We start from the raw sequence: 13,197 nt of genomic DNA, 5'->3' as shown, positions 1-13,197 counted from the left end.
GCTATTCTTGGATAGAGCCGTTGTTTGTTGTGACAAAAAAGCTATAACAACCTTCGTACGTTGATACTCCACAGCCTACTTCAGCGATATTCAGCCTTTGTTGTCTTGTCGGTCTGGTTCCACTAGGCCATCAGAAGACAGAATCTTGACAACTTCCGTATGGCCTCGAGATGCTGCCAGACTCAGCGCCGTTTGGCCAAATTTGTCTTGTCGCTCTGCATCAACCTTCCCCTCACGTAACAGAGTCTTAACAACCTCTGTATGGCCTCGAAATGCTGCCAGACTCAGCGCCGTTTGGCCAAATTTGTCTTGTCGCTCTGCATCAACCCTCCCCTCACGTAACAGAGTCTTAACAACCTCTGTATGGCCTCGAAATGCTGCCATGCTCAGCGCCGTTTGGCCAAATTTGTCTTGTCGCTCTGCATCAACCCTCCCCTCACGTAACAGAGTCTTAACAACCTCTGTATGGCCTCGAAGTGCTGCCAGACTCAGCGCCGTTTGGCCAAATTTGTCTTGTCGCTCTGCATCAACCCTCCCCTCACGTAACAGAGTCTTAACAACCTCCGTATGACCATTCTCTGCAGCCAAACTCAGCGCCGTGAGGCCAAAATTGTCTCGTCGCTCTGCATCAACCCTCCCCTCACGTAACAGAGTCTTAACAACCTCCGTATGGCCTCGAAATGCTGCCAAACTCAGCGCTGTGAGGCCAATCTTGTCTCTTCTCTCTGCATCAACTCTCCCCTCACGTAACAGAGTCTTAACAACCTCCGTATGGCCTCGAGATGCTGCCAGACTCAGCGCCGTTTGGCCAAATTTGTCGTGTCGCTCTGCATCAACCCTCCCTTCACGTAACAGAGTCTTAACAACCTCCGTATGGCCATCCTCAGCAGCGTAACTCAACGGCGTTCGACCTTCGTTATCTCGTTGGTCAGGATCAATATCCTGCGCTATAGTCAAGAGCTCCTTGACTAGATTATTGAGCCCATATAGGGCAACTAAGTGAAATACATTTTGAGATGGCTTCAAATACTCTGAACTTAGCCTTTCGTCATAAAAGAACCGTGGCTGTCTGATCTTGGAAAATCTAGCACAAAGCTGCACCACCATACTGACCCACCCTGGATTTGTCAGTAAGTTAAGAAGTCGAGGAATGCAGGCCGAACACGCAGATGCATGATGTCCCCAGTAGTCAACAGAGTAGGAGAAGAGTGGTTTTTCAAGTCGTTCACGCGCCTCCTTAATCGTCCTGACTGGGCCATCTGAAAAGTCCTTGAACAACAGGTATGAAACGCAGGTATTTGCAATATCGTGGTGAGGGTCCGTAAACCACCGAGTCAAAGTGTGCTGGAAGTATTCCTGAAGTGTATAGTGGACAAGCCGGATGATTTCGCTTTCTTTGTCGATCACAACAAGCCCGCAACATACTGAAACCATGTTTTCGGCTTCAGGAATTGCGGCTTCATCGATTCCGTCCTCGCTATCCTTAACAGCCCATGCATACTGAACCTCTATCGTTTTCAGAGGACGTTTGGCGCAGATAATCCAAGATAGCACATGGTTGGCAAGCTCCTTGTAATCAGCCGGTTGCCCATTGATTCTCTCCATTACGTCGTCATATGCCAGGCGTAATAGGGCAAGCTTTGACTCCTTTTCCTGGGCGCATTTTCGAAGCTTGTTCAGTGTTTCACGGATGCGCTTTGCGCTAACTTTATGCTCCAAGGACTCGATGAAGAGGCGAGCGAGTAGGAACCTAAATTTGTAAGCAAACATATGCTCAATTCGATCAATAACCCTTTGTTCATCGAATACTGATAACTTACATGCCATCTGCGACACTGGCAATGCAATCGATGATCTCATCTTGGAGGTCCCGATATTTTGAGACAGCGCGCAAGTTGGGCATTTTATTGCGCATATATCGCTCGATATCGTCCCTTTGGGCCACTATCTCAAGTCGGGAGTACCCATCAAAGGCTTCCACAATATCAGGTACAGGCCGGGATGTGGCGAGGATGTTGACATTCCTATCCCTAGATTGAAGGCGCAGCAATGCTTCGATGAATTCGGAACGAATATTGTCGCTCATTTGACATTCGTCCAGTGCATCAACAATAACAAAGACCCCGTCCTTGTACCGTGCGGCAACAGTATGGAACATCTCCTCGAGATCGCTCAACGATGGCTGTGATTTATACTTTTTATGTCGAGTATAGGCATCCATGACTGCAGGTGGTGGTGGAAACTTGTTGCTGAATATTTGCTTCACGAGGTTGGCAATGAGCTGCTCTACGGTTTGATCGTTTACGCGCCGGAAGTTACAGTAAAGGTATGCAATGCCAACGTCACGGTCTCCCGATATCCTTTGGAGATGATCAATGATGATCGATACAAGAATAGTCTTCCCAGCACCAGGTATGCCTGGACAGAAGAGAGTCACTGGCTTTTTTGACAACCTGGTAGCTTTGTTAGCTTAGAAGAAAAAGGAATAGGATATGGTTGAAAAAACAAGGACCATACCATTCCCGAAACTGAGGAGATTCTAGGAACCACTGCCCTGTGCCTTCTTGTCGTTGGCGAAGGAAACCAGCTTGTTGAATAGAATAGTCCACTGAAGCCAGTGAGGACAGCCAGTCAAGGATTTTTGCATCTTTTTGGTCTTCTGGAACTTATGTCAGCTCAAAAAACGGCCACAAGGCGATTACTCGCAAAAAGGCTAGATCAAGGTTCGGACAAACCTGCTTGGTGGAGTTTGATAACACCAAAATTCTGCGCGACCTGGATACCAGTACCGTTCAGGTCTCCAAAGTGGGACATTTTAAAGAGTAAGTGCTTTCCAGTTATTTTTACTTTTTACTCCCGAGCTTTATGTTCCGGTATTGGGCTAAAGCACGAGGACTAGTGGAGTTCCAACTATTTCCCGTGGGCTGGAAAAGAAGCAGGACTTCGAAAGTTGAATCCGATATCTAGTTGCACGTACTGTCAATAATGAAGGAGGCACGATGAAGACAGAAAGAAGGAAAGAGGGTCATGTAGAAAGCTCGCTCGTGTAGTAAGAATAATGGCGAAGATATCAGATCCGGACGAGACAAATCTTAACTCCAACGTAAGCAGGATGCAAGAAGGCCTTTGGGAACGGTGCAGCCAGAAGGCTGTTCAAAAATGTGATTATATATATGCCCAACCAACCTGACATAGTGAAAGTGCGGGGTAAGGCTGAGTCAGAGTTAGCATGCTTCACCCGCGGCAGAATTCTTGCGCTCTGATTCGCGATAAGCTTATCTCCAAAAGGCTAGCGGGATCGTTACACTAAGACCGTCATTGTAATTCGCCTTGACTACAATATATAGACATGTATTTTTGTGGAAATGTATATGCAAAAGTGGCCTAACCCTCTTCCTAAGGTCATTAATGTCTCACACAACGAACACGGGCGTTATGGTTGGTAATGGGCTCGGCGGCTGCCCAACAGATGGCGTAGGAGGGGACCAATAGGTAAATTTCAAACGGTAGGCAGACTGACATCTTCGAAATATGTATATAGAATTACCCATCCCCAGAAACGTGACGAGGACTCTCCAGTCAGCAATAGAACCAGTCATCAGCCAACAACTAGTGACCACAGTGAATCCCATACTCTACTGTTCGAGGACCCTCAGCCCATCAGGTTCTACAACCTGGCCACTACCTTCGAATCCATCTCAGGACGTTGTGGAATCGTCACAGCGGGCCCAATCATTGAATTTGTCAACTTGATAAATCGTTCATCAGCTCCTTGTTCCAATTGGTGCAAAATGTTGGCCTGCTCTTGAGCGTAATCTGTTAAGACCTATACCAAAGAGAGCTAGTATGAATTTTTCGATCAACCGCATCACCTTTTTGGACTAGATAATCCAGATCGGATTTTATTGTGTGCAGCGCTGACGAAACCTTTTTGACACCCGACTCAAATTTCATGGTCCGCTGCTCAAGAACTTGGAGACTCTGAGATTGAGTGTCACACGGACACGGCAGTCCAAGGAAAGGGATATCCCGAACGCTAATACAAGAGACACCATAAAATGATTGTGAACGATACAAATACGTGGGTGATGCCGGAAGATATATGGAGCCACACGGCCGAATGAGCCAGATGACCGAGGCAGGAGGACGAGACCTCTGAAAGCCTGGTAGGCCGAGGCACTCGCGAGGGCAAGGGGATTCCATAAAGGAAGCTGCCAGGACACAATGAAGGTCTTCTCTTGGTTTTTCCTCTCCCTAACACAAGGACACTGAAGACCAAGAAAGATTATTACACATATTAACTGACTTCGTTGTGCACTCCACATCGTCAGTGGCTATCATCTAACCCATTTGACCCATTGTCGATCCCTGCCTGCACCAGACCAAGTCAACTGTTACAGCAGAGGCCCAACGACTCATCACGAACAGGAACTGCGATGCCAAAAGTTTTATCAACTTCCTAGGCTCCGGCAGACTCCCATCCTCGGAGCAAGGCTGCCCTGGTGTTGCCCAGCTGCCGTGGGATTTGCTCGATGTATAAGAAAATGGTGAATGTGGCTGGGAGTATTTACTTGGGCGTTTCCCTGCAGAACACGCGGCCCTGAGAAAATCTGTCAAGCACAATGGGTACCACAGAATAACAACGCTTTACCTTCTAAACTTCACACACATGAGGGTGGATGCGCATGGCTCTTATATAAGGTCAAGCGTGCACCTGGCCTCAGTGGAGCCCGGGCTGACCGAGGTAGGTCAACGGTGACCACACCGTGGTCACTTGCAGCTAACAGAGCCGGTCGAAAATAGAATTCAAATTTAAACTCAAACTCAGGATCGAACGGCCGTTGACCAAAATGCACGATGGCCTGTCGTCCGAGGAACCCTTTCGCCACTTGAGGATGCGGCCCCAATCTGTGGTGGAGGTTGCGGTGGCGACTCGTTTTCTGTGATAATTCGTTCTTGCCCGCTTGCAGACCTTCCTGAAAATCAAAGGGCCTGTATCTCGGGACACTTGGAGGACCTTTGACCACCAGGGCGCGCTCTTAGTATTGGGGGGAGGGGGGCCGCAAGGCGCCCTACCACTCAGTCCTTTCATGGCGTCAAAGACCGTTTAGACGAAGTCTTCCAGTTTTTGGGGGAGTGGATTTGACATGGTCGTGGGATGAAAGCCCCTAGTAGGGCATCTGCCTCGGCAAACCGGCTTCTTCTAGGTAGAGATCTCAGGGGTGACAAAGGAACGGGGAGCACTCTATCCAGGGACACTACGAAGGTTCTGTGATCCATGGCCCAGTGGGCGAACTCTGCAAAGGCACTGGCTGGCCCGAAAGCCAAATCCAGTGCTCCGCTGGCTTGGTGTGCAGGATCCGGGTAGTTCAGAACATGGAGGCCGTGGGAGGACCCCCAGACGGCTTGCATGTCCCCTCTAGAAAGGATCAGGTGTGGATAATTATGATTTAACTATAGAATAGACAGGTAGTCAAGAACGAAAAGGTCTTAATGCTCACAGCCTAGCATCGCTTCCATGCAAAATTCAACTACCGTCTTACTTATAAGGCAACTATTGTCCGCTCGGGTGCAGCATGGTTTCATTGGTCCTACCATACCTTGTTGACAGCAGGGTTGGCCCAAGTCATCCAATGCATGCAGGGCCCGTTATCGGGTATGCAGAAACCCTGTTCCTTTGCTACCTGCAATTCTTGGGCATGGGACAATTATTGTTGCCTAGGCAAACACCATGAATATTAAAATGTGTGCCGAGTCCTCATGATGATGATGGGTGCTCTCCGGGAACCACAGCACAAAATGCGCTTATATTATGCTACTGTAGCTCTCGGCCAGCTGGCTGCCGCAAGCCGGCCCGGTCAATGCATAACCCGTGACGTTGCCATTATCGGTGGCGGCGCTTCAGGTTCGCATGCGGCTGTCTGGCTCCGAGACCACGGCTACAGCATCGTTCTTGTCGAAAAAAATAACCGTCTGGTGAGTGCTGCGGCAAACCACAAAAGATTTCACAGGCTAACAGCTCAAGGGCGGTCACTCTCACGATTACCATGACCCCGAGACTGGCCTGGATATCAACGTGGGCGTGCAAACCTGGGTGGACTACCAGGGCTCCTTTGCCTTTCCTGAGCGAATGAACGTAACAATCGTTCCTCAAGCCCGCGGTCCACCCAACACGGAGTTCTATGTCAACCCTAAGACAGGCCAACTGGTACCTGACTGGGTCCCGCCAGACAATGCCGAAGTGACAGCGGCACTGCAAAGGTTTCTGGACGCTCTGATGCCGTATGAGCACATGGTTCACCCTGGCTACTTCAACTTTCCTCCACCGAACCAGATTCCCGAGGACCTGTTGATGCCGTTCAAGGACTTTGTCAAAAAGTACAACTGCTCGGCGGCGATTCCCCGGCTGTGGGACTCTACCGCTTCAGGGGTCGGCGACACGATGAACGTCCCCACGCTGTATGCTCTTCAAGGCTCCGGCTATATTATGGCTCGTACATTCCTTGGTCAGGCTGCCTCGGGAGTCCCATCATCTGGCCGTGTTGCTGAGCTCTACGAAAAGGTGGCCGACTTCTTGGGTAGTGACGTTCTCTTCGAGACTATGGTCCTCACGACAACAAGGACTGCTAGGGGAGTTACGCTCCGTGTCAAAAACCCTCAGGGCAAGACGTCATGCATCGAAGCCAAGAGGTTACTCCTCGCCATTGAGCCGACGTCTCAAAACCTGTCCCCTTTCGACCTTGACAAGACAGAGCGGGACGTCTTTGGCAAGTTCAAGTTTCCTACTTCATATGTTGGCTTCCTTCGACACCCCTCCCTGCAAAATGGGTTCTCGTACGCCGTTCGGACCACAAGTCCCGAGTCGTATACCTATCTGGACTTCCCAACAGCTCCGGTTGTCGGCCGTCTCTACTACCTTTCCGGTACAAACGCCTTATATCGGTTTATCGCGGTTGGCACGGAGAAGGACACTTCCAACAACATCAAGAAAGTAATCTCCAAACATATAAAGGACATGATCGAGGCCGGGACGCTGCCACCTTCGAACGGCACTGTTGAGTACGCTGTGTTTGCGGACCACGGCCACATGCATGCCCATGTGACAGCCAAGGAGCTGCGTGCCGGCTTTATTCAAAAACTCTACTCGTTGCAGGGGCGCAAGAACACTTGGTACACCGGCGCTGCGTGGTCTGGTCAATTCTCGACGGTTTTGTGGAAGTTCAATGAAGAGTTGCTTCCAAGGCTTATCCAGGGGCTTTGAAAAGTGGTAATGTAGTGAAGTCTAGTTAGACACAGTTTAGGTAATTCAGTAACCCAAACAAGTCATCATTTTAGCTTGACCAATCTATTCTGGTTAATGTCTGTTGCCGATGAAGAATATGAGAGAGGGATTCTCTCACTACTCCCGCACACGGGCCAGCCATATATCATTGTTGGCCCAACCTCAAGAACTTCAGTTGCTTACACCAATTAATACCGCCCCACTCACGGCAAAAGGACGGCAAACACAATCCATTTTAGGAGGGCAAACAGGAACCTGAAAGGTTAGCAAAACGCCAAAGTGATCTTGGGATTTTCTTACGCAGAAATGCCCACAAGCGCGTAGCTCACTCGCTCTAATTGTTTCCCACGGATTCTACCAACATCTCAGAAGGAATAGAGCAGCAAGAAGAGTCACGGCAAGGGGAATTCTGAGACAGACAGCGGGAACAAAGGCGCGATATGGCTGCTTAAGATCGCGGCGTGTCCAGCGCAACTACAACAACCCAAGAGATGTAGCTGGCACAAAAAACTGGCCTGAGTAGCCTTTGATGTTCAGGATGAAGGAGTAAATGTTCTTGTATGGAATACAACTTGCAATAACAGATGGAATCCGACGGATGATAAGCCCCCCCCCTCCTCTTTCGAACCTGAGGGCTTGGACACGGCTCTCCAGAACTACTCTCCCTCCCCTCAACCGTGCAGCATAACAGACTCTCAATATCATATCAGTTTTCTCCCGCGCTGATTATTCCACCGGCGTCACCTGTAATTAATATATCTTAGATAGCTCTTGCCCGCCGGCCGTGGACACGACTTAGCACCCCCCAGTGGTGAAGCGGTCGGAAAACTAATAAATAAGATAAGCCCGCCCATCGGCGTGTTAAATGGCCAAGAAGACGAGAGCATTCTGCCAAAGGGGAGCAAGCCCTGGTGGCCAGTTTTGGTTCAGACGAACCTAATTTGTCAATAACGGCTTGATTCCCTCCTTGATATCGTTCAAGGACACAACCAGAAAGTAAGCCACGTCCAGACAGAGCCATCCCAGATGCCAGAACCAGAGTGTAAGCTAGCGGGCAATGGGTTAAGCCGAAATACAACGACAGCGACTGAGAAAAGAGTCATGAAAATCACCAAAGCGGTCTTGATCCATCCCAGAAAGTTTTGGATGGCAATGCCTGTTCTCAGGAAGCAGCCGCGGACAACAGTAACAGACGTTATGAAACCAACAGCCAGAACTCTGATTGCCAACACATGCTTCTCAGGGACTATTCGAGAACAAAAATGACGTACTCGCCAAATATGATGCAGTTGCTGGAGTTAAAGCTCAGGGCAATGGCATGAACATCGTAGATGGTCGACACAAGATATCGAGAGGCTGAGGATATGTGAACTCAAGGTAAACTTTGTCTCCTCCGGACCGCGGGAGCATGCAGCCGTACTCAAGGGACAACGATCAGCCCACACCAGCTGATGAAGCGCCAACAACCCACAACAACAAACTGAGGCCAATGCTACCGGTCGAGTTGACAACGGTGCTGAGAGTGGCAAAGATGCAGCTGCCGATGACTCTAATGATGATGAGGATAGGCACTGGTCCATCCAAGTGTACGATCTTCTATGGCAGTATGCTTCCCAGGCGCATAGATGGGGCCGAGGTTGGAGACTCAGGGCCGCAGTGGCCATCTTAGCGCACCTCAGCGAATGAGAGGTCTCGATATTTGGTCTTAGATCCATGATGGTTGTTCCAGGCTGCTGTTCGGAATCTGGGTGCTTAATTATTTATTCTATTTTCGACCGGTTCACCCCCGAGGGTGCCGGGTCGTGCCCACGACGCCGGCAGGCAAAAGCTACCTGAGTTGAACTAAATACAGGTAACGCTGGGAAAAAGCTGCATAGGGAAGCCGGATGCGGTTAGAAGTATTGAGGCGAAGGGGGGAGAGATAAGAATCTTTCGGTGGGAAGGTCAAGGGGCCGGAGCGTGGATGACGTGCTAAGGCATATTAATGACTAAATCTGATGTTACATAATGCCATGCGTAGATTAGCAATATCTGGAATGAACTCGACTTCTCGGATGGAAGGTCCACGGAAAAAACAACCAGTGAAGCTTATCGCTATCTAACAACGTAAAGAGAAGATATGAGAAAACAGTGGATGAAAAAAAGCAGACACCAAAGCATGTAGTAAGGTCAGGCGGAAAGAATCGGAAAAGAATGAATAGATAAGACAGAGAAGGAAAAAAGAAAAGTAAAAATAAGAAAAGCAGGAAAACAGAAACGGAGATTCAGAGTCTATGCTCAAAACTCTGTTCTCAGACCAAAATCTACCTGGAGACGGAGTCTAGCCAACTGCTGCAGGAAAAGGCTGAAATTTTTCGTCTCTATGCCCATCTAAGGGGACGATCAAAGTTTAGCGGAGCTTCACGATCAAATTATCAGCTATCCAACAGGCTTTGAAGATAACCATAAACATTGAAGCAACTACACCTCTATCGGCTAATGAGCAAACCGGAAATCCAACCGCTTGAGCCCCTCGTCCTTGGTATTCAACACATAGTCCTCCTGCTCCTGCGGCGTCATGGCATTCCACTTTCTTTCACGCACCTTATTCCGCCAAATATAAAAAAGCTTGACAAGGTAGAATTGCACAATGTTGTAACAAACAATTGCCAACAGGATCTTATTGCCGCGACGGTAAAGAGGCTGGTCATCTTCACGATAAATGTTGCTGGCAATGATGTTGCCGCTCTGCACAAACATGTTGTACAAGGCGGCCGAGACGGCACGAGTACGCACGGCGTTGCTGTTGCGGGCATTCCAGCCGACGAGGATGGCGTGGCAGTAGGGATACGACAACAAGCCGGTCAGCAGGCCGTAGCGAATCCAGTACGATGCGTCAGCCGGAAGCGTGACGAGGGCGATGAGCCACGGCAGCATCCAAATGTTCGAGAGAGACGAAATAATGGCGCGCTCCTTGAAGCGCTTCGACACCCAGGTGACGATGAGCAGATTGACTGCGAACAGGAACTGCGACGGGATTGCCAGAAGATTGGCATGGAAGACGGAGAAGCCGAGCTTGCGCAGGATATAAGACAGGTAAGTACCGGGGGGTGCAGGAGGGATGTAGGTGGTCAAGCCAATCAGGTAGAGAGGGAACATCTCCCAATCCTTGAGCGTCTTCCACAGCAGCCTGGGGGTAACACCCTGGCGGTTGTTCATGTCTCCCTTGCTCGGATCGTCGCGAAGCAGGCGATTGACGAGAATGTACTCCTCGCGCTCAGAGAACCAACCGTCCTTTCCGCGGAACCAGTTGCGTGTCTGACAGGGACCAGGCGGCATGAGACCCCACGAAAGTGTGCCAATGATGAGTGTCAGGAGACCCTCAAGCAGGAACAACCACTGCCACCCAGACCAGCCGTTTATGCCGCGCATTTGTAGAATGCCAGCCGCCAGCAGTGAGCCGACAATCTGGCAGGTACTGAGGGCTGTCCAGAAGAAAGCCAGACGTGTTGGCAGCTCATTCGACTTGTAAAAGTAGGTCAACCAGAGCACAATATCCGGGATGAAGCCGCCCATCAGCAGGCCGAGCAGGGCCTTGATGGCGTAGTATCCTGCCTTGTTCTTGAGGAAGGCCTGAGCACCGGATGTGATGGACCAGCCGACCATGATGAACGGGATCCAGCGGTCGGCGCCAACCTTCTTGCTGATCAGGCCGCTTGGCAGCTCGGCAGACAGGAAGGATGCCAGAAAGATGGTCTGGCCGTAGTTGAAGTCGTTTGTGTTCATGCCTGCAATGTCAGCATCGAGCCAACCCGTCATTGGGAGAGCACTCACCAATCTCAGCAAGCATGTTGTCCGAGATGGCACGGCTGATGTTCTTCCGGTGCAAGTCGAGCGCACAAAACATGATCCAGGCCCTGAACTGTCAATGGGTATTCTACTCTAAACGCATGAGAGCACTCACCAAAGCATGATTCTAATGTCAATCTTGCGGAGCAGCTTGCGCTCCTCCTCGGCAGTCCACGTGAAGCTCGGGTCAAAGCGGTGCCGGTTCTCGTAGCCGGCCTTCTCGTACACGCCACGCCAATACTCAGCAACAGCCGGGTCAGAGAAGATGTGGTTGTCGGTCGAGCCGTAGCCCTCGGCGTCGACATTGCCTTCTCCCGATTGAACGGATGCCGAACCGGACACAGAGCCGGAGTGGACGGCAACCTTCTCCTTGTCGGACAACGCCACTGTGTCGTTCTTGTCCGCCATGTCTCAGAACTCTGCAGAATCGTAACTCTTAATTGTGCAACCTGACGCATTTCCGCGGACGTAACCCAAGCTTATTTATACACGCATGATGCTATTCTCCCCTGTCGCACAACGTATGTTGCAAGCCAGCTGAGAAGTTGCGCCATGTTGCTGCGAGCCGCATTCTCGGTTTTTATCTATCGCGCGATCTCACACACCGATTGCACAGCGTGACAATGCAGAGATCTTGCAGTCTTTTCCAGTGTCTTGGACAGTGTGCTGGTTGGAGCGCGCGTCGAACAGAGAATGGGTTGACGAACGTCACGGATGACGTGCTCGCAGAGGTGTTGTGCGCCGCACCCGACTGGCCGGTAGGGCTCACCGCACGCTATAATGAGCCAGGCACGCAATTCTCGGCTACAGGAAGCTTCATCATTTTGGGTCGAAATCGATTGTGTGCTCTATGCTGCATTTGCGACATGCAACCTTGCCGAATGGTAGAGCCGCCCGGCTTCTTGGTACTCTCGGGTATGGGCCTTATCTCCGACAGCTCGAGAGGGTTTATGCATTCCTGTTTCAAGTTACATAGAATTGAGCGGGAAATGCAAGCGTCGCGGGCGGTGTGACGTAAATGGAAACTTTGTGGTTGTGAGAAAGTACTGCAAGATCGAGAGTTAGCCTAAGTGTTGGGAAGTGGCCAATCCAGCTTGGCTTCGTTCTTCGGGATCCCGCAGTTGATATCGGAGAAGGTAAAATAACTGAGAGGAACCCTGTCTCAAGTCAAAGAAACTCTTCCATCGGCCCCGAACTTAGGTGAGCTGTCCCTAGAGTCGCGGCATCGCCTTTGATGATAGCTGCACGTGGAATAAGATTGACCCGATGCCGGCCACGGCAATCTTTGCTGAGATAATGACGGGGGTATCAATTGGCAATAGAGCGGACGACAGAGTGGTTAGAGCGGAACGTCCAGCTTACTATCAGCTAACCGAAGCCAACTTCGACTGAGCAGGATGCTATGTGGGGTAAGATAGGTGACTAATGCCTGACGCTCACACTAGACCTGGCCAGCTTCCATATCTCTACTCTCTCCTCCATGGAAGTTCTGTTTGTTCTCTCCTTTCTCATTTATGTATTCACTTACTGTAAAATACGAAGGACCACAGGTTCGTATACACGCTCCAATTGTAATAGCTAAAGCTATCGACAGTTAAAAACTCATCACTTCTCCAGTCACCTACTACCGCCCGGTACATAGCATTCGGCTAGGGTTAGTCAGCTACTTATCACCGGCGTAAGAGTAGACGAACCCGCTGGAGACGGGGCTAGCTAGTCCATAGTCCCCTGGGACTGAAGCCTCTCGACGGCCAGCACCTTCTGGCTGATTTATCGCTGTTGAGTGGCCTTGGGCAGCTTGCTGCAAAGTCTTATCCTGATGCCCAGAATTACCGTTGTCCTTGTCCTCTTTGAGTAGTGAACTGATCCTAACACCAACACTGAAGGAATATTGCTTACTGGATTCGATATGGAAGACGCAAAGTTAGATAAAGTGTTAGCTGCAAGTGGCTACGGTGTTGTCACCGCTGACCTACCTCGGTCAGTCCCGGCTCCACTGAGGTCAGGTGCACGCTTGACCTTATAAAAGAGCCATGCTCATCCGCCCTCACGCGTGTTTAGTTTGAAAGGTAGAGCGTTGTTATTCT

General features: G+C 50.2%; 3 protein-coding genes across 3 annotated transcripts; 1 reads left to right on the top strand and 2 right to left on the bottom strand.

Annotated features, from left to right (window-relative positions):
• Window positions 1–1,084: 1,084 nt before the first annotated feature.
• Window positions 1,085–2,814, bottom strand: CTHT_0040280 (uncharacterized protein; the record flags this gene model as incomplete). The annotated part of the gene is made up of 4 exons (XM_006694375.1): window positions 1,085–1,108; window positions 1,426–1,750; window positions 1,821–2,418; window positions 2,736–2,814. 4 exons carry the CDS (start codon window positions 2,812–2,814, stop codon window positions 1,085–1,087), a joined length of 1,026 nt encoding a protein of 341 aa, XP_006694438.1.
• Window positions 2,815–5,799: 2,985 nt separating this feature from the next.
• CTHT_0040270 (uncharacterized protein) lies at window positions 5,800–7,261 on the top strand (the record flags this gene model as incomplete). The annotated part of the gene is made up of 2 exons (XM_006694374.1): window positions 5,800–5,976; window positions 6,026–7,261. 2 exons carry the CDS (start codon window positions 5,800–5,802, stop codon window positions 7,259–7,261), a joined length of 1,413 nt encoding a protein of 470 aa, XP_006694437.1.
• Window positions 7,262–9,757: 2,496 nt separating this feature from the next.
• Window positions 9,758–11,518, bottom strand: CTHT_0040260 (uncharacterized protein; the record flags this gene model as incomplete). Its single annotated transcript, XM_006694373.1, has 3 exons — window positions 9,758–11,049; window positions 11,129–11,178; window positions 11,226–11,518. The coding sequence occupies 3 exons, from the start codon at window positions 11,516–11,518 to the stop codon at window positions 9,758–9,760; spliced, it is 1,635 nt and encodes a 544-aa protein (XP_006694436.1).
• Between the last annotated feature and the right edge of the window lie 1,679 nt (window positions 11,519–13,197).

This window comes from Thermochaetoides thermophila (assembly GCF_000221225.1).
Source record: "Thermochaetoides thermophila DSM 1495 unplaced genomic scaffold scf7180000011817, whole genome shotgun sequence".
In the NCBI taxonomy this organism is placed as follows: Eukaryota; Fungi; Ascomycota; class Sordariomycetes; order Sordariales; family Chaetomiaceae; genus Thermochaetoides; species Thermochaetoides thermophila.
Note: the sequence above shows the minus strand (reverse complement) of the source record. Positions and strands in the feature narration are given on the sequence as shown.